The sequence below is a fragment of the Sinohyriopsis cumingii genome, chromosome 17 (assembly GCF_028554795.1).
Source record: "Sinohyriopsis cumingii isolate HCF-2022 chromosome 17, ASM2855479v2, whole genome shotgun sequence".
NCBI lineage: Eukaryota > Metazoa > Mollusca > Bivalvia > Unionida > Unionidae > Sinohyriopsis > Sinohyriopsis cumingii.
The window spans coordinates 11,803,814-11,831,455 of record NC_142977.1 but is presented as its reverse complement, the minus strand read 5'-3'; the positions used below and the strand labels follow the sequence as shown (position 1 = coordinate 11,831,455).

The 27,642-nt window shown below is 33.0% G+C and overlaps 1 protein-coding gene across 1 annotated transcript in view; it reads right to left on the bottom strand.

Moving 5' to 3' along the window:
- LOC149777748 (pre-mRNA-splicing factor SYF1-like) overlaps positions 1 to 27,642 on the bottom strand; it is a 68,795-nt gene that overhangs the window by 17,931 nt on the left and 23,222 nt on the right. The window contains exons 10-17 of the mRNA XM_089938796.1: positions 24,572 to 24,691; positions 18,599 to 18,699; positions 14,742 to 14,817; positions 13,409 to 13,495; positions 11,798 to 11,911; positions 8,270 to 8,356; positions 5,567 to 5,642; positions 4,273 to 4,382 (exon numbers count right to left, since the gene is read on the bottom strand). Coding sequence (XP_089794922.1) covers positions 4,273 to 4,382; positions 5,567 to 5,642; positions 8,270 to 8,356; positions 11,798 to 11,911; positions 13,409 to 13,495; positions 14,742 to 14,817; positions 18,599 to 18,699; positions 24,572 to 24,691 — 771 coding nt within the window. The remainder of the gene's footprint in view (positions 1 to 4,272; positions 4,383 to 5,566; positions 5,643 to 8,269; positions 8,357 to 11,797; positions 11,912 to 13,408; positions 13,496 to 14,741; positions 14,818 to 18,598; positions 18,700 to 24,571; positions 24,692 to 27,642) is intronic.

Sequence of the window (27,642 nt, the reverse complement as noted above, 5' to 3'; positions counted from 1 at the left end):
TGCTGTAATGTGGTGGCTTTGAGTGGATCCAATGGGACGTTGGGTGAAAGTCAGAACTGTGGACAGCCCTGGAGGAGAGTGAAACATGATGCAGAGTCCCTTGTGAACCACTGGTTGGGTTTAGGTATCATTGTGGCAAATTTTGTCCCATTCGGCAGCAAAGAAAAGAAGCCTTCCTCCTACCAGGATGTCTGGAAAGGGCGGATTGGAGACGGTGTCATTTTTTAGTGGGAGGAGGCAGTTGAGAGGAGCCCATAGTTCAAACCTGTAAGTATAATGAGCATAAAATACAAACATGAGGGGCCTAGCCCTGCCAACTTTTAGGTGCAGAGCTGACAAAAGAAGGTTACCTGGAATGATATGTGATAGCAGACAAATTTAAGCCAATCCTGAAGAGGTCAAGGATACTAAGACTGCCTAGGTTAAAATAGCAGAAAAAACAATAAAGTTTATATATATATATATATATATATATATATCAAAGTAATAACAATATACAGATAATACTACCTGTAGGAAGGCTCAGAGATGGCCTATACTAGTACAACTAGTACAAGTATACAATGAGCTCATGGCAGCATGGTGCCAGAGTGCTAAAAATGCAGTGCAAAGAATGTCCATCTGTATGTACCGGAAGCGGGAATATACCGATAAAACAGAAAAGAATAAGAAACTTGCACAAGTAATTAATGCAGTCCGGAGCTATCCAGTGGGGAAAGAATGGCCAAGTGATGATGTTGTTGTTGTTGTTGTAGTGTTTAACGCCATTTTTCAGCACACGATAGGCTATACATGGCGGCCAGTATTAATGGTGGAGGAAGAACCCTGAAAAACCCAGGGAAGAACCACCGACCCACGAGAAGCTACTGGCGCCAAGTGATGAAGAGCTCTAATATATATACATATGACATATATGAACGAATGTCGGCAAAAGTGAGAGAAAAGTTGGAAATAGAGATGTAGTATACTTTCCTTGAAGCGAAAGGACTCCTCCAACTGAAAGCAGGTATGCTTCTAAGATGAAAATGGATGACGAGGTCTCTTGTGAAAAAAGTGTGTTGTGTCGCACGAGTGGAAGTAATAACTGAAATATCCTTATACATTGCTGCCAAGTCTTATAGGGAAGAGGAGATCACTCTGCCTGACCACCACATGGGTCAGCAGACAACTTTTAGCTCCCTTTAGCCAAAGTTGTATCTAGGAGGGTTGGATTTGTGAGGTTGTTGTTGTTGTGGGGTTTAACGCCATTTCTCAGCACACGATAGGCTATACATGGCGGCCAGTATTAATGGTGGAGGAAGAACCCTGGAAAGAACTACCGACCCACGAGAAGCTACCGGCAAGCTTTCTCACATACCCACACTGGCTGAATCCGAGACTCGAACTGGCGCAGACAGAGGTGAGATGGCAGTGATCCGTAACGGAGAGTGCTTTAGAACACTCAGCCACCCGGTGCCCCATAAAAGAGATGGCCCGCGATTTGTGAGGTAGTGGTAGTTTTCCTAAGGCATTATGATTGGGTAATGTATTTGAAGAAGAAATATTTTTATTTCATATTTAGATGGCATTTATAATACCAGCAATTTGATTAACTTAAAAAACAATATGTAAACATTATTATTATTATATTGTTGTTGTTACTGAAAATACAAAACAAATAATTCTAAGATATAAGTGTAAGCATCTGAAAAACAAAAATTATCATGATTAAATTTATTTATTTTATAATCTGATTAAATTTCTTAATTTTAAAATTAATATAAAAATATTAGCCATTATTTTTTGCGTGTATATCATTGATCTGGTAGAGAAATAACTATCATCTGAATAATTTAATTATTGCTTTCATTCTGTATATCTTTGTCTTCTAAAATAATAATAATAATAATAATAATAATGTTTAAATTACATACTCTTTTAAATGTAGTCAAAACACTGACATTTCAAATGATATGTAATTATGAATTTTACAAAAATAATATAAAGCCATTTTTTTTATTCAGACTGCATTATTTTGGAATGTGTGGTATGTTATAAAAATGTATAAAGTCTACATTTTTTATGATTCAGAGATTTTTATTACTTAAGTTTTATACCCTTTATTTGATGTTTACTGGTCATAGTGTGTGTGTGTGTGTGTATGTGTGTATGTGTGATCTGGACTTTTAACATAGCTGTAACAACTTTTCAGTCATATCGCTATGATTTCTGCAATGTGGCAATTTATAGTGACGTATAGCACTTGGACATCGTGATGCAGACATGTTGAATGATGTCCCACCCAGACACATTATACTGACACCAGGCCGATCAGTACTATTTTTATAAGTCTTTGGTATGACTTAGCTGGGGTTTGAACCTGCAACCTCCCGCATCCGAGGCAGATGCTCTAACCACTAGGCCACCAGAGCAGTCCTGTTGGTCATAGATTGGTGGTCTCCTGCATGCTGGATAAAGATGTACCAACTTTTACTTTTACCTGCATGAGCATCTGTTTCACAACCCTACTTGAAACAGCATTTCTTTACAACTGCTCCTGCTGTTGAGGACACTCTTTTTCCAAATTAAAAGTTTGCACTGATGGAACAAGGTTTTGTTTGAAATTTGTAAGTTATGAAGGGATTAAATGATCCTCTGTTAGACTGTAACTGTGCCAGGTAAATAGTTTCAAAGACTGGAGGTGGGGTATGATAATGGACCTGAGAATCAAAGAGGTGGGGTATGATGGACTTGAGATTCAAAGACTGGAGGTCAGTGATGATAATGGACCAGACACAGACTATAGTAGAATTTTAAACGCTATCAGGAAGATAGATTAAAACTACATCTTAAGCAAAAAATAAATGATAACATTCATTCACATAATGTTATCCAGTTTAACAAAATACTGTGAATTCACTCTTACTGAGAGGTACCAATTTTCACAGTGTAAAAATTTTAATGGATTTTGTGGTTGTTAATTTAATGACACAACAAACAATGTCATAATAACAACACTTTCTTTAATCCAACAGTTTAGTGCTGTTGACAAGAGTTTTCACAAAACCACAAATATAATCAATTCATTGTATTACAATTAAATTTATAAATATTCCAATTCACTTCATGCTGGAAGGATGTATGCCAATACATTATTTCTTGATCTCCTTTCTTTGCACAACAGGCAGGATGAGAGTAGGTAAAAGTAGTAAGTAGGCATATACCAGAGTTCATATTTAATGCTCATATATTCTCAAAATGCACTCAGATTTAATGATCATACACTCTCAAAATGCACTCATTTAATGCTCATATATTCTCAAAATGCACTCAGATTTAATGATCATACAATCTCAAAATGCACTAATTTAATGCTCATATATTCTCAAAATGCACTCATTTAACATTCATGTATTCTCAAAATGCACTCAGATTTAATGATCATACACTCTCAAAATGCATTCATTTAATACTCATGTATTCTCAAAATGCACTCATTTAATACTCATGTATTCTCAAAATGCACTCAGATTTAATGCTCATACACTCTCAAAATGCACTCATTTAATGCTCATGTATTCTCAAAATGCACTCATTTAATGCTCATGTATTCTCAAAATGCACTCATTTAATGCTCATGTATTCTCAAAAAGCAATGAGATTTAATGTGCATGTACTCTCAAAATGCAATTTTTTGAGCCCAAAACTGACAGGTTCTTCCTAACTCCAAGAACAAGTCACAGACAATGTTTGGAAACTACAGATGGTGGAAAACTTAAGTTCTTGTGCAGAAACCCTTCATTTTCCTTTTGTCATTCAGTGATCTTAACATTTGAACTTTTAACCCTGAAATCAGTATGGTTCATCCTTGCCCCAAGTGCAAGATATTCACAAAGTATAGTAATTTTAGAAAGTGAAGAACTCATGTTATTGTTTCTACCTGATGGATTCAAAAAGGATATCTCTAGTAAGAATATGACCTTTCAATGGAATGTCTTGTACTCAGCACATTATTGAAGTAACGTTGATAGCTCTGAATGTGTATGGGTGCATCGGAAATATTTTACATCCGTGAAAACATTCTGAAGAATAAACAGGTATAGGTATATGCACATTGGCTGTGTGTGCATGTGTGTGTGTGTGTGTGTTGTTTTGTCATTCCAACCTATTATAAAACAAAACAATAACAATAGGTACTAACAAGAAAAATTGGTCTTCTCTTGGTTTTTGTAAATTATTCTATACCATATAAGAATTTCCAAAGATCTGGATGCACACGTATACATGCTTTACCTCATGTTGTTCCTCTGGTAACACCGCACGAGTAGCACGATCATATACAGCCATCGCATGCCGAGCAAGACCAAAGTCTTCCTCCAGTTTAGCGTACAAGAGGTAAACAGCTGGAACAGGGAAAAGGCACAATATAGTATATCATAAAATAAACAGCATACAGAAAACTAATCAAAGTATTTTCTCAAATCGGAATTAAAAACCCAAAATTTGAATTGAAAAATGGCACGTGTCAGATACTGCTTTTTTCATTTGTTTTTCTGCCACATATTTTTTCCAAACTTTTCTAGAGTTAAAACAAATTTTTTAAAAATGCTTTAAAACCTAAAATTAAACTGAAATTAAGCCTGAAACAAGCAAAAGTAAACTGAATGCTAGCTGTTGGTACTGACATTTTATCATAATTATAGGTTAGGCAGATTGGTAATTAGTGATTTGTGATTTTGATTTTTACGCAGCTTTAATAATTTAAGTCATACCACTACAATGTATGGAGTGTGGCAGGTTTTAGTGATGTCTAGCACTTGGACATCTTGCTGCAGACATGCAGAATCATTTCCCACCCAGTCACATTATCTTAACACCAGGCTGACCAGTCCTAACACTAACCTCTTAATGCTGAGCGTCAACTGAGGCAGCTGCTAGTACCTTTTTATGTTTGATATGACTTGGCCAGGGTCCAAACCTGTGACCTCCTGCATCTGAGATGAACACTCTAACCACTTATGCCACTGGATTGGTCAACATAATTAGAGCAATGATTCCGTAGTACTAATTCTAACAAGTCCGTACTGCAGGTATTCTTGGACCAATTTTTATGGTGTTATAAGCAAATTATTACACCAGGAATTATGACAAAGTCAAGTTTAAGGCCATTTTGCTATATCTTGAAGTAGCTACCCAAAAATTAAAAGTCAAAACAGCAATATTGAAAATAAATATTATGGTGTGGTAAAGATATATGGCTAAATCAACGAAGAATTATACAAAAAAGTGTTAGTGCTGTAAATGAATATGACTCAGCTAGAAAACTTCATAATACTGTCAAGTCCAATTGCAATCAGCACTGACCCAGATCTTCCATCACATAATGTGCCAGTAGATCTGGTCTATCCAGTTTGTTACAAGTAACCAGTAGAACACACAATATGGACCCTGAATGGCATATTATGCACACAATGTGGTGACAGATCACAGTCTATCTTGTTTACAGGTAAGTGTATATATATATATATATATATATATATATATATATATATATATATATATATATATATAGGTTGACTGTACTTACATTTGGAAAATTTCGAAGGGCAGTTTTCAAGACACTGTTCAAATAGGTCTCTTGCTCTCTCAAGCTTCTCACCACCCTGTAAAAATAAAATACAAATATTATAGCTGATACATTTTCATTTCAACATGCATAACTAAAATGTAATGTTTTGACCTAAATAGCTATGTATCGATGGTATTAAAAATTGATAAAACTCCATTAAAGATGAAGGTAGTAGAGGTTTTGCTTTAAGTTCCAAACAGCCTTTAAATAGAAATGACTGCATTGGTAAGATAATCGGGTGTTGACTTTTATGTACCTCAATGAACATGACGACAAAATATAAACATTAGCAGATTACAGAATTGATTTTGTTTGGTACATTCTTCACAACACAATGATAAAGTCATCCTTATTCTTTTAAATAAAGAAATTCATTTGGTGGCAGTCTTTTTGGTGGGGCTATAAATAATTTAGTGCCATTCTGTTTTGTGGGATTAAGAACATAATTTGGTGCCAGTCTGTTTTCAGCTAATCATAGCATGCATCACAAACAAAAATGTCTTCTTGTCTTAATAATAAAATAATTTATCTTTCAACACTTTATATTATATAAATATCTAAATACACACTTTATGTAATATACCTGTCTCAATATACACAGCATGTAGTATAACTGTCTCAATATACACTTTGTGTAATATAACTGTCTCAATATATACTTCATGTTATATAACTGTCAATATATACTTCATGTAATATAACTGTCTCAATATACACTTCATGTTATATAACTGTCAATATATACTTCATGTAATATAAATGTCTCAATATACACTTCATGTAATATATAAATGTCTCAATATATACTTCATGTAATATAACTGTCTCAATATACACTTCATGTAATATAACTATCTCAATATACACAGCATGTAGTATAACTGTCTCAATATACACAGCATGTAGTATAACTGTCTCAATATACACTTTGTGTAATATAACTGTCTCAATATATACTTCATGTTATATAACTGTCAATATACACTTCATGTAATATAACTGTCTCAATATACACTTCATGTTATATAATACTTCATGTAATATAAATGTCTCAATATACACTTCATGTTATATAACTGTCAATATATACTTCATGTAATATAAATGTCTCAATATACACTTCATGTAATATAAATGTCTCAGTATACACTTCATGTAATATAACTGTCTCAACACACACTTTGTTATATAACTGTCTCGGGGCCCCGAGTGGTCTAAAGTGCTCTCCATCACGGACCACTGCCATCCCACCTCTGTCTGTGTGGGTTCGAGCCTCGGGCTCGGCAAATGTGGATGTGTGAGAAAGCTTGCCAGTAGCTTCTCGTGGGTCGGTGGTTCTTTCCGGGGTTTTCCCGGTTCTTCCTCCGCCATTAATACTGGCCGCCATGTATAGCCTATCCTGTGCTGAAAAATGGCGTTAAACCCTATAACAACAACAATATAACTGTCTCAATACACACTTTAGTTCATATAACTGTCTCAATACACACTTTGTTATATAACTGTCTCAATATACACTTTATGTAATATAATATAGATCTCTCAATACACACTTTGTTATATAACTGTCTCAATATACACTTTATGTAATATAATATAGATCTCTCAATACACACTTTGTTATATAATATAACTGCCTCAATATATATGAATTTATTTTGTCTACACTTAATGTTTAAAAATATAACATATTTGAGCTCAAGAAAGATTTCTGAGATTTCAATCTATGGATAAGAACTCCCAAAAATGCCTTTGTTTTACATGGAATTACTTTCATTGTACTAAAATGAATGTATACAAGTTATCCGTAGGTAAGCCAAAATGCATATGAATAAATCAACTTTCCTAAAGCCACTATTATATGACAACAATGATACTAACATCAAAAGTGAAATAATAATAATAATAATAATAATAATAATAATAATAACAACAACAATAATAATAATAATATAAACATCAGATTTTCCATGATTTATTATGCTGATTTTACAAACTCTGTGTTTGTGGGTCAGTGGTTCTTCCTCCACCATCAATACTGGCCGCCATACATAGCGTATCATGTGCTGAAAAATGACATTAAACCACAAAACAACAACAACAAACTGTGTAGTGTCCATAAAAAATGTTCCAGAAAGCTGAATTATTTTCCTTCCCCATATATTACAAAAACACATAAAAGGATGATGACAATGTTTAAAAATGATCACTTGTAAAAATGTTGCAATATTTAACTTTTATTTTTGTAGAGTTTAGGATCCAAGAAATCCAAAATCACTACAAATTTATAGGCTGGTATGCATGTTTGTGTGCTACCCATACTTAAATATCTCATTACATATGAAAGAAAAGGGTAAAGTATCCCCACCATTGACCCATACAATAACAGCTGAAGGAGAATTTACAAATCTTTTATATCTGGACAGTTTTAACATCAAATACTCTTTTTATCAAATGCACGAAGAAAAGGGAATGTCGGTCAGTTAATTTGGTTTCTATGAAGCAATTAATGAGATTATGACAGCTTTCTGCAACATAAAGTGGACAATTTACTGAAGCTTGTAACTTGCTGAAGATTGAACATGCAAGCAGATGTTGATGTAAAAGTGTTGGAATATATGACAACTATTTTTACCTGTATAAATATATAAGAATACTTACATATCTATCAATGAACTTGTTCAGGTAGGTCAGCCATATATCGTATACGATGGGCCACTTGAAGAGAGCTATTCCCTTCTCATAAGCCTGCACAGAAATAATCAAGACAAACACAGAAGTGAAAATGAAGGCATATACAGAACTCTTGGCGGATGGTGTGAATGATTGTGTAGCAAAATACATATACAGTTTACAGTGAATGTTTATGTAGCAATATACACATACATTTTACAGTAAATGTTTATAAAGCAATATATACATTAAATTACAGTGAATATTTATATAATATAAAAGTATAATTTACAGTGCACGTTTATATAGCAACATAAACATTTACTTTACAGTGAATGTTTATACACATTAATTTACAGCTTATGCACAACAAAGCAATACTGAATTGTACAAGAAATGATTTAATACATGCATTGTAAGAAATACAGGATATATGAGTATACGCATTTGTCTCTCTCTCTCTCTCTCTCACTCACTCTCTCTCTTTCTCTCAAACATGCCACTATTCATTATTACCAATATTCTACAACATCAAATTCATAAATAAAATAATATCAATACCTAATTTTAATATTTTAAAAAATATTTGGCTCTCTTTGGGGAGGGGCTACTCATGGGCTAGAATCAGAATGTAAAATACTGATTCCTAATCAGTGCTAGGCTGATCCCAGCATTACAGTGTATTCTTGACTGATCCCAGCTCAAATAGAATTGGTGCTAGGCTGATCCCAGCTCAATGTAAAAGACTCATTCCCAATCGGTGCTAGGCTGATCTCAACATTACAGGGTATTCTGGGGTGATCCCAGATCCAGTAAAAAAACTGGTGCTAGGCTGATCCCAGCATTCGAGTATATTCTGGACTGATCCCATCTTCAAGTAAATCTATGCTAGACTGATCCCAGCTTTACAGTGTATTCTGGGCTGATCCCAGATCCAGTAATACTGGTGCTAGGCTGATCCCAGCATCTGAGTATATTCTGGGCTGATCCCATCTTCAAGTAAATCTATGCTAGGCTGATCCCAGCATTACAGTGTAATCTGGGCTGTTCCCAGCTCAAGGACAATTGGTGCTAGGCTGATCTCAGCATCAAAGTGTAATCTGGGCTGATCCCAGCTTCTGTGGACTGTGTTTGACTGTTCTCAGCTCAAGCAAAAATCTGTGCTAGGCTGATCCCAGCATTCGACTGTATTCTGAGCTGATCCCAGCTGAAGTAGGCTATGTGCTAGGCTGATCCCAGCATGCTAATGTATTCTGGGCTGATCCCATCTTAATTAAATCTATGCTAGGCTGATCCCAACATAACAGTGTGTTCTGGGTTGATCCCAGATTTGTAGAATAGAGCTAGGCTGATCCCAGCATGAAGAAAATATTCTTATATTTTTCCTATTTAAAACTGTAAAAGAAATGTATTTAACAGGCATGACCTTTGCGTTATTAGTATAGCTTATGAGTATCCAATTGGGGAAAAAAATATCCTATCCCATGATAGCCCCATGTTGTCATTTATGGGTGGTGGCTGGGGTGGTGACAGACCAGCAAAGTTAGATAAGAAAAGTTTGATGCAGAGACTCAAAATCCACTGTCTGTACCTTTGAAAAGCCAGAGAAATGAAACTCTACATTCATTGTCTGTACATTTGAAAAACCAGAGAAGTGACTGTCACATGGTACTCTATATGATCATGTAATGTTATGTAAGATTATCTAATTTAGTTGGCTCTTTCAATTTTGCTGCCAATGCCAACCAACAAGAATAGTTCTGCTCATGCCCCCCCCCCATCCTCCAACAAGCCCCATGAAAACAGCAAGTAAGAGGTTAATAACAGTCTCTTGCATAATTTACTGTCTGCTTCTCATTTTCAAGGTACGCATACAACACCCTTATCCAAGTGTTAGCCACTGAAGAAGCCTTATAATTTGGCATTATATCATCTTACCACACCACCAATTCCTCCCATAATGTCAACATAATGGAACACTGGCAATGTGACCTACAATAACTCAAGATCATCGAGCTGGGCATAAACTAAAATTTAATAAATTATCACTGAACGTTTATACAGCAATATATACATAATTGACAGTGAATGTTTAAGTAGCAATTTACACATTAATTTACATGGTATAATGGCTTTTTGTCCCCAATTATCTTGCCAATGTAATAACTTGATGTCCTTCCAACATGCAAGGTTCAAGTTCAAAAATAAGACTATCAATATTTAATGAGAATCTTGAAAAAACTGGTTTTTCATCTTTAAGAGGCAAGTGTTTGTATTTGGCCATGTGTTTAGTAAGTGCTAAATAAGAATCATATTTGGCATGTAGTTACGGATTTAGTATCAGCTAAATAACAGTCATATATGGTTTGATGGGTGCATGCATTTACCAGTACTCTCAGGAAATACTGTAGTAATCCCTAAAGATCCCTAAGAATAAAACCTTGCTCCAGCAAATTTTGTACACAGTAAACCATTGACGATCCCTGCTACAGTAACTGGTTGATGTGATAATGTCACATGATATGATGATATCATTTGACATGACAATATCACAATGCATAACAATATCTCATGACATGACAATTAACTGCATGGCATGATAATATTGCATTACATGACAATGTTGCCTGACATGACAATATCACATTGCATGACACTATCACACTGCATGACATGATATCACACTACATGACATGACAATATCACATTGCATGACAATATCACATGACATAATATCAAACTGCATGACATCACATTACATAACAATATTGCATGATATTATATTACACTGCATGACATGATATCACACTGCATAACAATACTGCATGACATGATATCACACTGCATGACAATATTACATGACATGATATCACACTGCATGACAATATTGCATGACATGATATCACACTGCATGACAATAAAGCATGACATGATATCACACTGCATGATAATATTGCATGACATGACATCACACTGCATGACAATAAAGCATGACATGATATCACACTTCATGACAATATTGCATGACATGATATCACACTGCATAACAATATCACATGACATGATATCATACTGCATGACAATAAAGCATGACATGATATCACCCTGCATGACAATACTGCATGACATAATACCACACTGCATGACAATAAAGCATGACATGATATCACACTGCATGACAATAAAGCATGACATGATATCACATTGCATGATAATATTGCATGACATGATATCACACTGCATGACAATAAAGCATGACATATCACACTGCATGACAATATTGCATGACATGATATCACACTGCATGATAATATTGCATGACATGATATCACACTGCATGACATTATCACGACACAATATCACACTGCATGACAATAAAGCATGGCATTATATCACCCTGCATGACAATATTGCATGACATAATGACATAACATGCATAAAAGCAGCTGCAACTTGTCTAATCATGCCAAAATACAAACATCATTTGTAAACTTATCAATTCATGTGTGCATATACCTTGAAACCCTCCTCAAAATAGTTGTTCTCCTCAAGGAAAAGTCCATAATTAATAATGATCTGGGGTGTGGCAATTCTCAAATCAATAATGCAGTCGTACACCGCTTTACAGGTCTAAAAATAAAAAAGATAAATTAATAACATCATCTATAATTTTTGAATTGTTTAGCTATGAATGTTACCCTTATCAGAGATGCTGCCAGGATTTTACCCACCTTCCTTATCCCATGTGCAAGCCATCCACAGAGTTTTGTGACTGCAGATAATGGAGAATTATTCTGCTGAAACCATTATTCTTCTTTCTGTCAGTGATCTTGGGCTTCAACTTAATGACACTGAAATTTATAATGTTCTTTCCTATTCCAACGTTGGTAACTGTTGATGGTGGACAACTTGAGTCATTGTTCAGAAAACTTCTGTTACAGTGACTTTCATCATTATACAATGAAAATGACAATGTTCTTTCCTATTCCAATGTTGGATAACTGCTGATGGTGAAGAACTCAAGTTATTGTGCATAAAAGTTCTGTCACAGTGACCTTGACCATTGTGACCTTGACCATTAGACACTGTAATCTTGACCATTGTGACCTTGACTATTAGACACTGTAATCTTGATCACTGTGACCGTGACCATTAGACACTGTAATCTTGATCACTGTGACCGTGACCATTAGACACTGTAATCTTGATCACTGTGACCGTGACCATTAGACACTGTGACCGTGACCATTGTGACCTTGACCATTAGACACTGACATTGATGGGGTTCGTCTTTACCAGCTCATCCAGAAAGTCAGGTAACCCTACAAGGGAGACAATTAGTGTTCTTGTGTGGAAGCAAAATTGGCAACAGATGAATGGACAGATTGACAACATCGTAACATAATAACACGGTGGGCATAATAAATAGGAATATTACCTTACACTCTGAAAATCTTCATAAAGCACTGATCCATCATAAGCAATGAACATGTACAAAGAAGTTGTTTGAATAAACACATGACATATGCCCACATATCAATATCATTCAAGTTTTATTTCTAAGGCTATTATTCATTAGCAAAAAAAATACATTTCATGAAAAGATGCAAGTAAAATATAAACTCTGAAAAGACCCTTCCAACCGTTGTTCCCCAAACTGTCCTTGGAAGAGAACTCCACCTATCTGACAACTACATGCAAAAGACACCTCATGACACCTATGTGCAACTGGCAAACAAATCTAAGAGACAACTGTTAACACTGGTATGTAACAGACATCTGCTGACACCTCAGTGTAATGTAAGACACCTCTATTTAACAGGCAACAGCAGACACCTCCATATAACAGACACCTGTGTGTGATGGACAACTAACTGACACCACCATTTAATGTAACAGACACTTCTGTGTGATGGACAACTGTTGGTACTTCTATGTAAAGGACATCTCTACTTAACAGGCCCCTACTCATACTTGACAATGTGTATGGTTTATTTTTGTTCGATTTCATAAGAATTTTTTTAAACATCTTTATAAAAGACATTTAGTCATAAACTGTACTTCTTAGTTCAGTGTAGTGTACTTTAAAGACAGTTTTACTGCATTTTGGATGGTGCTAACACTTACCTTGAAGGTTCCAAAACTTTCCTCAAGGTCAGCATACAGGGACCAGACTTTCAGAGACTTGTGAACCCTGTTCTGTACAGTTTCAGTCTAGAAAGGACAAAATTTTGTTTATTAAAAAATGCATTCAATATTCTTTTGTGAATGAACACATAAATATATTGCACAACATATATATGGTGCTGGTTTGTATTTGTTGATATTGCAAGAAAAATCAGCACTGAGATTACTGACCATCGAAAATATTACAAACATTTATCAATCATGGTTATCCATCCAGTCAATTTGTATAACGGTATAATGCATAGACAATCAAAATTTTTCTGTTTAAAAATAAATGCTAAATTGTGTCACCTTAGACAATGAGTACTGTATAGAATAGCACTCTTCTGTTAATGGCTTATGAACATCCCTTCTCATTATTCTGGAAATCCAGACTGTAATTGTTATTATTATTTTTGTTGTTGTTATTTTAAGAAAATGGTTTTCAAGCTATTTCTACACATGAAAATGATCTGTTTAAGAGCTGGAAACCTTCATGTTATGGAAAATTCGATCTTTAAATTAACACGAGATGATGGCTAACTGCTTCTTCACAGCCCTTATCATGCAATCTATCAACAAAAAATGGGTTTCCTTTCTTTGTTTACGCTTTGGTTATTTGATGTTAATTGTACAATATGTTCTAGTAGTTAATGAAATTACTCTCAATCACTTAGGTGTTTTTGTTAAATGGTCTTGGAAATGGAGGGAACCTGAAAATCAGGCTGAAGACAATATACCCTTGCACTTATCATAACTTGTGATCTAACCTGGGACCAAGGCAGTGTAATATAAGCATGATATCACTTCAATGTCCAGGCCTCTTAGATGGTCCACATTTCTGACAGTGATTACTGAATTCACTGACGTCATACTCAAGACATTTTTCTAAGTAGAACTTTGACACAAATATCCATTTAAATAACTCTATTCTGCAGCAGTAGAACCATCATTAACATCTGCAAACATCCTAATATCTTTAATTACATGACTCTTATGCAACGGCCAAAAAAAACATTAGCAGATTCAAATCCAACTAGTATTAATGGTATCAAACATTATCAAAGAAGTATCATATCAAATAATATCAACTTTATCAAATAATATCATTCATAACAAATAGTATCAATTTTGCATTATTATATAAAAAAATTGAAATATTTATGCATGTTTATTTTATATGGCAAGTCCAAAGCCCATTACAGTCAAAATTGGGAGAGAGAGAGAGAGACTTCTTTATGAGAATACTCATTTATTAGAATATGATAATTATTTAAATTTACAAATTACAAACCTGATCATGATAAGAGACTTTTCTGGATGGAGGAGTTGTTGCTTTCTGCATTAGCTTCAGCGCACCTTCATAGTTTCTGAAAGGAAGTCAATCTCATCTTTATTAAATATGCAACATACCCTTTGACCAACGTCATGCAAAATCTAGGCCAAAAAATTCCATCAGCTCATAAGGGTAAGTGACCTTCTCAAGATGTTTGTCCAATCAAATGTATGCAATATTATTTATCCAATAAAAATGGGAAAAATACAAGCTTTCTCTAATCATTTGCAAGTCATCCTTTAGTCAGATATTGTGTCAGCCAACATAAAATACAGAATATCCATTTGTAAAGAGTCTCTATCGGTCAGGTGCATAATATTAAATCTTAATCACCTGATATCACTGAATATGACTTACATAAGCATCTCATACACCAGGAATACTCCATTATTTCCTATGTTTAGAGCAGAAATGTTCTGAATATTTTGTGACTGTCACCAGCAACTTTGCAGTTAGTGCAGTTCATCTGGAGACTGAGCTAATGTAGTACACATATTTGACAGGATTGTCAATTCTAAAGAATCCATTTTTGCATAGGTTAGTCTAGAGATAAATACACTTATGTCAGCAAAAATCTGAACAGAAGGCTTGTATTGGACACACACAGGTTTTTAAATGTTGGGCAATCAGATAAAAAGATAAAAGAAGGCTAAAACAAGAAGCAGGGACAAGATATCTAGAGAAAACACCAGTATGATCCTTCAAAAATGTAAGAGATGCTTTCAAAATGTGATCAACTGGAGTATGATGAGGAGTCTATGTGCTTTTTTTTCAAGTCCCATCAATATCAGATTCGAGGCCCCGCGTGGCCAAGTGGTCTAAAGTGCTCTCCGTTACGGATCACTGCCATCTCACCTCTGTCTGCGTGGGTTCGAGTCTAGGATTTGGCCAATGTGGGTATGTGAGAAAGCTTGCCAATGGCTTCTAGTGGGTTGGTGGTTCTTCCCGGGGTTTTCCAGGGTTCTTCCTCCACCATTAATACTGGCCGCCATGCATAGCCTATCGTGTGCTGAAAAATGGCGTTAAACCCCACAACAACAACAACAACATTAGATTCAACATCATTCATAGTTGTGGGTTTAAGAAATTAGGAAATAATCACTGAAATTTTATGTGTGTGTGTATGATTCAGATTTTTAACGTAGCTTTAACAACTTTTCAGTCATATTGCTACGATGTCTGCAGTGTGGCAGTTTATAGTGATGTCTAGCACTGAGGCATCATGCCACAGACATGTAGCACGATGTCCCACCCTGTCACATTATCATGACATCAGGCCAACCAGTACTAACACTAACCTCTTAATGCTGAGCAGCTAGCGAGGCATCTGTCAGTACCATTTCTGGAAGTCTTTGGTATGCTGTCAGGGATCAAACCCACGACCTTCTTCTGAGGCGGATGCTCTAACCACTAGGCCATGGGAGTGGCAAAATTTTATGACAAAAGTCAAAACACTTACACTTTGTAGAGCATGAAAAGCCATTAGAAAGACTAAATGTCCAAAGTTCCCAAATCATTCAAATGTATATGATGTAGATTTTCGGTCATCAGAATTACATGCTCATAAAACATGAATAAACTTAGGCAGGAAGAATAAATGTTTTTTGAAGCCTAGACAAACTTTTCAAATTTAATTTTCCAACTGGAACAAATGTTAAGAGTGGAAGAAATCAATTTCAAAATTAGTGAGAATTAAGTGTTATGTATGTCTATAGTTTCTGTAACTCCTGGTACATGATTTTATCTAATTTTTATAATTCTTATTCATGGCTGTAATGTGTAGAGAATATTTTTAGTTCAGACTGGCCTATGTGACTTGAGTATAGTATTACATAGGATTTATAAATAGATGTTTACGTATGTGTTGACAATTAGTAATAACAATCTTAATAATAAGACTTAAAATGGCGCCAATGGCGTAGTTTCTCAGTGACTGATGGAATATCAATATTTCCAGAATAATTCTGTGGCTTCCCATTGGTTATGCAAGGTCACATGAATGTTCTTAATTGATGCAAAATCAATAGTGGATGTCACATGGGATCTGTTGCAAAGTATATTCACAATATATGGTGTATATAAGCAGAAAGTTCAAAAATCAGATTCATTCCGAATTTTTTCGAGTTATTCACACTTTTTGTGACCCTGTTGTAAGTCCGAAGATTTATTTTATGTTTTACTTCAAGATTTTTCGAGAGGAAAAACATTTCTTTGAACTGTTCAGTGGAAATAGAAAGTGCTCTTTATTTGGACTATAATATTATTCTGGAACTGTTATAAATTATTTGAAGGAATTCTGGACAATGCCATCTTGTCAACATCACAGTTTTTGGAGAACCAGTACATTTCCAGTATTGAAATTCATAAGGAACTTTTCATTAAGGACTTTCATAGACCTTTATAGGGACTAGTTTGGATTCACTTCATAATACTGTAAGTTCCTCTCACAATTTTCATTTATAACATTGATAATTGATTTGTTTTAAAGTTTTTAAAAAATTATTGGTTTTGCTTCTTTTCTGTAAATTAAATTTTAGAACATAAAGAAGATCATATAAGCATATCTGTGAAATTAAATTTTTAAGATTAGCTACATTGTATACTGTCTTAAAATATTGATTTTTTCAAATGTGCACATTGAAAAAAGATGGTTACTTTTTATTCTCATTTATTAAAAACTTACGTTTTTGTGGACTGCAGTTCTTGGTCTCAAATACAAAAGTATTTATACACTTCCTTGAGGAATGAGTATTACCGATTTTTCAAGGTGATAGCAGTGTTGCATGTCAACATTATACATGCTGCAAGCAATTATATCATCTTTCTACAATTTTAGAAGTCATTTACTACAAAATGAAACATCTCAAGATTTTCCCCACAAACATTTTTCTTTTTCCTGATTTGGTATTGTCTGTCTATCTGTATGTCTGTCCATCCATCTGTCCTGAGAAGCTTGCAAGCAAGGTTGCACGAGAAACTCTTTAAATACACAAATGTAATTGTTTAGACATGTTTGTATCCATACGTATATGACATAATTGGATCTCAAAGTTATTATAACAATTTTAATTTTTTTACAGGGTTTTCAATCTTCTGGACACTTTGGGCAAAAATCTTGCAAGCAGAATTAAGGACCACTTGAAGTAGACAACAAATCTGTGTAGACATATCTGTATTGATATGTAGATGACCTGATTTAATCTTCTGGCCTTGACAGCAATTTTTTAAAACGTTTTTTAAAATAATTTTTTAGGTCTTAGACTTTTATGACAATAGCATACACATTTTTATGGATACGTAAATGACCTAATGAGATTTTCAGGCCATAACAGCAAATTTTCAAACTTTTCTGAACTTTTTTAACTTTTGGTTCTCCAATTATTTCATCTGCATTGGAGGCATGTTTTATAAACACAAGTCAGGTTTTAACAAAAGAAAAAGATAACATACTCATCTGATTTCCATTTCTGCCCACTCACAACAAACGAGTGTGTGATTTGGATTTTTTACGTAGCTTTAACAATATTTTAGTCATATCGCCACGATGTCTGCAGTGTGACAGTTTATAGTGATGTCTTGCACTGGGGCATCATGCCGCAGACATGAAGCATGATGTCCCACCCAGTCACATTATCCTGACACCAGGCCGACCAGTCCTAACACTAACCTCTTAATGCTGAGCGCCAAGCGAGGCAGCTGTTAGTACCGTTTTTGTAAGTCTTTGGTATGACTCGGCCGGGGATCGAACCCACAATGCTCTAACCACTAGGCCACCAGAGCGGTCACACACACAACAAAAAAAAAAGATAACATACTCATGTCTGATTTCCATTTCTGCCCACTCACACCAAACTGAGGCCAGATCATCAACATGCTTGTATGGGACATTAACGGCTTTCTCAAATATCACTCTTGCCTGAAATTCAAAGATACACATTAGTTTGAATTCACATCAAAACAAAAAATATTTAAAAAATTCAATGATGATGATGATGATGGTGTAATGATGATAGAAATTGCAAATGATGGAGTGTAGTAATAAAGTGGTACAATACAGTGTAAATGATGGAGTGTAGTAATAAAGTGGTACAATACAGTGTAAATGATGGAGTGTAGTAATAAAGTGGTACAATACAGTGTAAATGATGGAGTGTAGTAATAAAGTGGTACAATACAGTGTAAATGATGGAGTGTAGTAATAAAGTGGTACAATACAGTGTAAATGATGGAGTGTAGTAATAAAGTGGTACAATACAGTGTAAATGATGGAGTGTAGTAATAAAGTGGTACAATACAGTGTAAATGATGGAGTGTAGTAATAAAGTGGTACAATACAGTGTAAATGATGGAGTGTAGTAATAAAGTGGTACAATACAGTGTAAATGATGGAGTGTAGTAATAAAGTGGTACAATACAGTGTAAATGATGGAGTGTAGTAATAAAGTGGTACAATACAGTGTAAATGATGGAGTGTAGTAATAAAGTGGTACAATACAGTGTAAATGATGGTGTAGTAATAAAGTGGTACAATACAGTGTAAATGATGGTGTAGTAATAAGGTGGTACAAAACAGTGCAAAGAAGCAGTCTTTTGGGGAAAAAAGTGTTACAAAATGTGTGGAACAAACATCAACTCTCAACAGAATAAAGTAGCACATTATACTTTTATCCAAGTAAAACTACTTGCATTATACTTTTATCCAAGTGAAACTACTCACAGTATACTTTTATCCAAGTAAAACTACTCACAGTATACTTTTATCTAAGTAAAACTACTCACAGTATACTTTTATCTAAGTAAAACTACTCACAGTATACTTTTATCCAGGTAAAGCTATTTGCATTACATTTCTATCCAAGTGAAACTACTTGCATTATACTTGTATCAAAGTGAAACTACTCACATTATACTTTCATCAAAGTAAAACTACTCACATTATACTTTTATTAAAGTAAAACTACTCACATTATACTTTTATCCAAGTGAAACTACTCACAGTATACTTTTATTAAAGTAAAACTACTCACATTATACTTTTATCCAAGTGAAACTACTCACATTATACTTTTATTAAAGTAAAACTACTCACATTATACTTTTATTAAAGTAAAACTACTCACATTATACTTTTATCCAAGTGAAACTACTCACAGTATACTTTTATTAAAGTGAAACTACTCACAGTATACTTTTATTAAAGTAAAACTACTCACATTATACTTTTATCCAACTAAAACTACTCACAGTATACTTTTATTAAAGTAAAACTACTCACAGTATACTTTTATTAAAGTAAAACTACTCACAGTATACTTTTATTAAAGTAAAACTACTCACATTATACTTTTATTAAAGTAAAACTACTCACAGTATACTTTTATTAAAGTAAAACTACTCACAGTATACTTTTATTAAAGTAAAACTACTCACATTATACTTTTATCCAAGTGAAACTACTCACATTATACTTTTATTAAAGTAAAACTACTCACATTATACTTTTATTAAAGTAAAACTACTCACATTATACTTTTATCCAAGTGAAACTACTCACATTATACTTTTATTAAAGTAAAACTACTCACATTATACTTTTATCCAAGTGAAACTACTCACATTATACTTTTATTAAAGTAAAACTACTCACAGTATACTTTTATTAAAGTAAAACTACTCACAGTATACTTTTATTAAAGTAAAACTACTCACATTATACTTTTATTAAAGTAAAACTACTCACATTATACTTTTATTAAAGTAAAACTACTCACAGTATACTTTTATTAAAGTAAAACTACTCACAGTATACTTTTATTAAAGTAAAACTACTCACATTATACTTTTATCCAAGTGAAACTACTCACATTATACTTTTATCCAAGTGAAACTACTCACATTATACTTTTATTGAAGTAAAACTACTCATATTATACTTTTATCCAAGTGAAACTACTCACATTATACTTTTATTAAAGTAAAACTACTCACAGTATACTTTTATTAAAGTAAAACTACTCACAGTATACTTTTATTAAAGTAAAACTACTCACATTATACTTTTATTAAAGTAAAACTACTCACATTATACTTTTATTAAAGTAAAACTACTCACAGTATACTTTTATTAAAGTAAAACTACTCACAGTATACTTTTATTAAAGTAAAACTACTCACATTATACTTTTATCCAAGTAAAACTACTCACATTATACTTTTATTAAAGTAAAACTACTCACAGTATACTTTTATCCAAGTAAAACTACTCACAGTATACTTTTATTAAAGTAAAACTACTCACAGTATACTTTTATTAAAGTAAAACTACTCACATTATACTTTTATCCAAGTGAAACTACTCACATTATACTTTTATCCAAGTGAAACTACTCACATTATACTTTTATCCAAGTAAAACTACTCACATTATACTTTTATTAAAGTAAAACTACTCACAGTATACTTTTATTAAAGTAAAACTACTCACAGTATACTTTTATTAAAGTAAAACTACTCACATTATACTTTTATTAAAGTAAAACTACTCACATTATACTTTTATCCAAGTGAAACTACTCACATTATACTTTTATTAAAGTAAAACTACTCACAGTATACTTTTAATAAAGTAAAACTACTCACATTATACTTTTATTAAAGTAAAACTACTCACAGTATACTTTTATCCAAGTGAAACTACTCACATTATACTTTTATCCAAGTGAAACTACTCATATTATACTTTTATTAACGTAAAACTACTCACATTATACTTTTATCCAAGTGAAACTACTCACATTATACTTTTATTAAAGTAAAACTACTCACAGTATACTTTTATCCAAGTGAAACTACTCACAGTATACTTTTATTAAAGTAAAACTACTCACAGTATACTTTTATTAAAGTAAAACTACTCACATTATACTTTTATTAAAGTAAAACTACTCACAGTATACTTTTATTAAAGCAAAACTACTCACATTATACTTTTATTAAAGTAAAACTACTCACATTATACTTTTATCCAAGTGAAACTACTCACAGTATACTTTTATTAAAGTAAAACTACTCACATTATACTTTTATCCAAGTAAAACTACTCAAAGTATACTTTTATTAAAGTAAAACTACTCACAGTATACTTTTATTAAAGTAAAACTACTCACATTATACTTTTATTAAAGTAAAACAACTCACAGTATACTTTTATTAAAGTAAAACTACTCACAGTATACTTTTATTAAAGTAAAACTACTCACATTATACTTTTATTAAAGTAAAACTACTCACATTATACTTTTATCCAAGTGAAACTACTCACAGTATACTTTTATCCAAGTGAAACTATTCACAGTATACTTTTATTAAAGTAAAACTACTCACATTATACTTTTATCCAAGTAAAACTACTCACAGTATACTTTTATTAAAGTAAAACTACTCAAAGTATACTTTTATTAAAGCAAAACTACTCACATTATACTTTTATTAAAGTAAAACTACTCACAGTATACTTTTATTAAAGTAAAACTACTCACAGTATACTTTTATTAAAGTAAAACTACTCACATTATACTTTTATTAAAGTAAAACTACTCACAGTATACTTTTATTAAAGTAAAACTACTCACATTATACTTTTATTAAAGTAAAACTACTCACATTATACTTTTATCCAAGTGAAACTACTCACAGTATACTTTTATTAAAGTAAAACTACTCACATTATACTTTTATCCAAGTAAAACTACTCACAGTATACTTTTATTAAAGTAAAACTACTCACAGTATACTTTTATCAAAGTAAAACTACTCACAGTATGCTTTTATTAAAGTAAAACTACTCACAGTATACTTTTATTAAAGTAAAACTACTCACATTATACTTTTATCCAAGTAAAACTACTCACATTATACTTTTATTAAAGTAAAACTACTCACATTATACTTTTATTAAAGTAAAACTACTCACAGTATAGTTTTATTAAAGTAAAACTACTCACAGTATACTTTTATTAAAGTAAAACTACTCACAGTATACTTTTATTAAAGTAAAACTACTCACAGTATACTTTTATTAAAGTAAAACTACTCACATTATACTTTTATCCAAGTAAAACTACTCACATTATACTTTTATTAAAGTAAAACTACTCACAGTATACTTTTATTAAAGTAAAACTACTCACAGTATACTTTTATTAAAGTAAAACTACTCACATTATACTTTTATCCAAGTAAAACTACTCACAGTATACTTTTATTAAAGTAAAACTACTCACAGTATACTTTTATTAAAGTAAAACTACTCACAGTATACTTTTATTAAAGTAAAACTACTCACATTATACCTTTATCCAAGTGAAACTACTCACAGTATACTTTTATTAAAGTAAAAGTACTCACATTATACTTTTATCCAAGTAAAACTACTCACAGTATACTTTTATCCAAGTAAAACTACTCACATTATACTTTTATTAAAGTGAAACTACTCACATTATACTTTTATCCAAGTAAAACTACTCACATTATACTTTTATTAAAGTAAAACTACTCACATTATACTTTTATCCAAGTGAAACTACTCACAGTATACTTTTATTAAAGTAAAACTACTCACATTATACTTTTATCCAAGTAAAACTACTCACAGTATACTTTTATCCAAGTAAAACTACTCACATTATACTTTTATTAAAGTGAAACTACTCACATTATACTTTTATCCAAGTAAAACTACTCACATTATACTTTTATTAAAGTAAAACTACTCACATTATACTTTTTTTAAAGTGAAACTACTCACATTATACTTTTATTAAAGTAAAACTACTCACATTATACTTTTATCCAAGTAAACTACTGACAGTATACTTTTATCGAAGGGAAACTACGCACAGTATGCTTTTATCCACGTGAAACTACTCACATTATACTTTTATCCAAGTAAAACTACTGACATTATACTTTTATCCAAGTGAAACTACTCACAGTATACTTTTAGCTAAGTAAAACTACTCACAGTATACTTTTATCCAAGTAAACTACTGACAGTATACTTTTATCGAAGGGAAACTACTCACAGTATGCTTTTATCCACGTGAAACTACTCACAGTATACTTTTATCCAAATAAAACTATTCCATTATACTTTTATCCAAGTGAAACTACTCACAGTATACTTTTATCCAAATAAAACTATTCCATTATACTTTTATCCAAGTGAAACTACTCACATATACTTTTATCCAAATAAAACTATTCCATTATACTTTTATCCAAGTGAAACTACTCACAGTATACTTTTATCCAAATAAAACTATTCCATTATACTTTTATCCAAGTGAAACTACTCACAATATACTTTTATCCAAATAAAACTATTCCATTATACTTTTATCCAAGTGAAACTACTCACAGTATACTTTCATCCAAGTGAAACTACTCACAGTATACTTTTATCCAAATAAAACTATTCCATTATACTTTTATCCAAGTGAAACTACTCACAGTATACTTTTATCCAAATAAAACTATTCCATTATACTTTTATCCAAGTGAAACTACTCACAGTATACTTTTATCCAAATAAAACTATTCCATTATACTTTTATCCAAGTGAAACTACTCACAGTATACTTTTATCCAAATAAAACTATTCCATTATACTTTTATCCAAGTGAAACTACTCACAGTATACTTTTATCCAAATAAAACTATTCCATTATACTTTTATCCAAGTGAAACTACTCACAGTATATTTTAATGCAAGGAAAACTACTTACATCTTCAACCTGATCTGCCTTCTCGTAGAATTTGGCAAACTCCACCCAAAGAGTGTGTGGTTTTCCTGATGCTAACTTTGGGTCTACCGTCTGAACAGCCTCCGTGTAAGTGTTAATTATCTATAAGATAGAAATAGCAAAGTTATATTTGTGTTAATCCATAATGCAATGCATAACAAGCTTAGGCCATACTATACCAACTTTATACTGGATAATACATTTGTTATTATCCATAAAACTCTGCATAACAATCTTTGGTCATTTTATATCAACTTTTCTAATACATGTAAGTACGGTAAAAATATTCAGGAATTTATGTCTAAATTTACTTAGGTCATGAGTGAGTTTGTTTATCTTTTGTGCTGTACCAGTTTTTGTGTATTTTATGGTCACTACAAACCACAGATTTATAACCCAATGGGCAATGATCCAAATGTTGAAACAAGAGAACTCCTTTACTCATCCAAAATGTATGTACTACCTTCCCATATGTGGTTTATCACAAAACATGAAAACTGATACCCATCAAAATACACCAATGTACAGAACATTAATTCATTCATCTCTGTTTCAAAGTCGACAAAATAAAACAAAACTCCACTGAATGCTGTGTTTTGCATGCTCTTCTAAGGCATATTCCAAATAACCAACAAAAGACACTTTAGTATCAAAAGCAGGCCACTGTGACCTCATTTTGCCTGTAACGAACAGCACACTGGATGATGAATAAACCCACAAAGTTTCATACCTATACATAGAAAAGAGTGAGAGAAACAGAGTTACAATGTTGACATTAATGCCTGGCATGAACAACAATATGGTCGTAAAAGGAAAACCCATGTCTTTCTTAGGATTTGTAAGTGAGATAACAATGCTCTCTAGATTGTTTCCCCATACAACATCTGAATATGTTACACAAATCAGTAAAAGTATAAGCAAAATAGGATGTCAACATATCAGAACTTTGTATTGATGCAGACATTGTGTAAACAAACACATTCCATGGTTTTAGTTCATAGCTGAGCATTTTTGATGCAGACATTGTGTAAATAAACACATTCCATGTTTTTAGTTCACAGCTGAGCATTATACAGTTCTGACAGCTGTCATGTGACTGATAAATCACAAGATAATAATTTCCGATAACTCACTAATTAAAATTATGAGAAATAAAAGGAAACATCTGCACAGTCAACTGACTACATCTATATGATAAATTCACTTATTTTACATTTTAAAAAAAGTTCTAATAACTTATATTTATAATAACTTATAGTACATATTCATCACAGCATTGGTGCAGTTGTGTAGCGGCAGCTGAGCTAGTGGTAACTTAAGAATACAGCATTGGTACAGTTGTGTAGTGGCAGCTGAGCTGGTGGTAACTTAAGAATACAGCATTGGTACAGTTGTGTAGTGGCAGCTGAGCTGGTGGTAACTTAAGAATACAAATAAATAAACAGATACAGGCTAGCTAACTACATATACTCACAAGTTTCAGCATTAGGAACATTTAGATACTGAACAAAGCACTATATTACCTTTGCACTGGGTCATACAAAATGCAGTGATCACTAAATAACAATATTAAGGGACAGATCTTGTTAAATTCTTGCGGAACTCTGTTGCCTGAAGGGGCTGGTAAGACAGCTTTGATCTGAAAAGACCTGGTATTCTGCATTTTGAGTGAGAGCTAGTGTTCATTAGGGCTGGTGAGTCAGCCACTGATCATTACAGCTGGGTTACTACCATTCCACAGTACAGGACTGAAGGGTTCATCACTGGTCATTGGGGCTGAGTCACTCCCATTCTATAGTACAGGACTGAAGGGTTCACCACTCGTCATTGGGGCTGGGTCACTCAAATTCCATAGTACAGGACTGAAGGGTTCACCTCCATTGAACGTAGCAATAAAAAAGATGGTGAAGCAGGGTTTCAGGAATGGCGAGTGAAGCTGGAGGTCCATCCATGCTGGGATATTGTTATCTCTATAGTATTAGTCATACAGCTCATGTAAGTGCATTTTTTGAAATAAGTTTTAAAAATAATTTTATTTTTAAAAAAAATTTGTAATATAGTCACAACAAAGTTTATTCAATTGTGATCTTTGAGTGATCTACACATTGTCATAACGAAATTTCCAGATGAAAATTATTGCTCACTATGGACTTTTACAATGACAGTTCGGCATTACACTGGGTCACAAATGTCGATATTGGACTGAACTATTACTAGTGCAGGGGGAGCAAGGTATAATCGTGTGAACATGAAGTTGCACACATCTTCATCTACTGTATGGATGTTGAACTATGAAGGATAGAGGATTAACGTACAAAAGTTTTATTCTTAGCATGTACATACAATATTTCTTCGCAATAATTTAGCATGATGTAAAATTTCACTAAAATGAATCTGAGTTGACAGCCGAGTTTCAAGTCTTTTACATGTATGAAAGCACATATTTACATGGAAAAAATAGGCATTATGTACAAATTGAAATAAAAGACGTGACATAACATACTGAAGATATATACGAAATTACATCACTGCAATAAAATTTATTGGAATTGTGTGCCGATTTTTTTACCTTCTGGCGCTTTCTCAGGCTTTATTTATAAATGATGACAATGTTGCATCTCTTTTACGTTTGTAGTACAACATTTTCCCAGCCACAGGCGCATTCCCTCTTACATTACAGGGCAGGACAAAACTGGTTTAAATGAGATCACCCAGCTTGCTTGACTGTACTTAAAAATTGTCGAAGTATGATATCACTGAATTTGCTGTTGAGTATTTTGTAAGGAATTTATACAATAATTTACAATGGAATTTTGATGGATAAGGACCGAAATAAAGTGAATAAATGCCATATAAAGATATGTGTAATAAAATTCTCCAAAATGACACCTGTAGCAGAAAAAATTGACTTAGACCATGTACTTGAGCTATGTGACTTGTACTATAGTCGTTCACTGAATCCTAGGCTGGTTGTTGGGCATCCGTGACAGAGGTGAGGCTGCACCTGGCATAAAAGGGTGTTGGACACTGTTATTTTGGGTCTGGGAACTTAG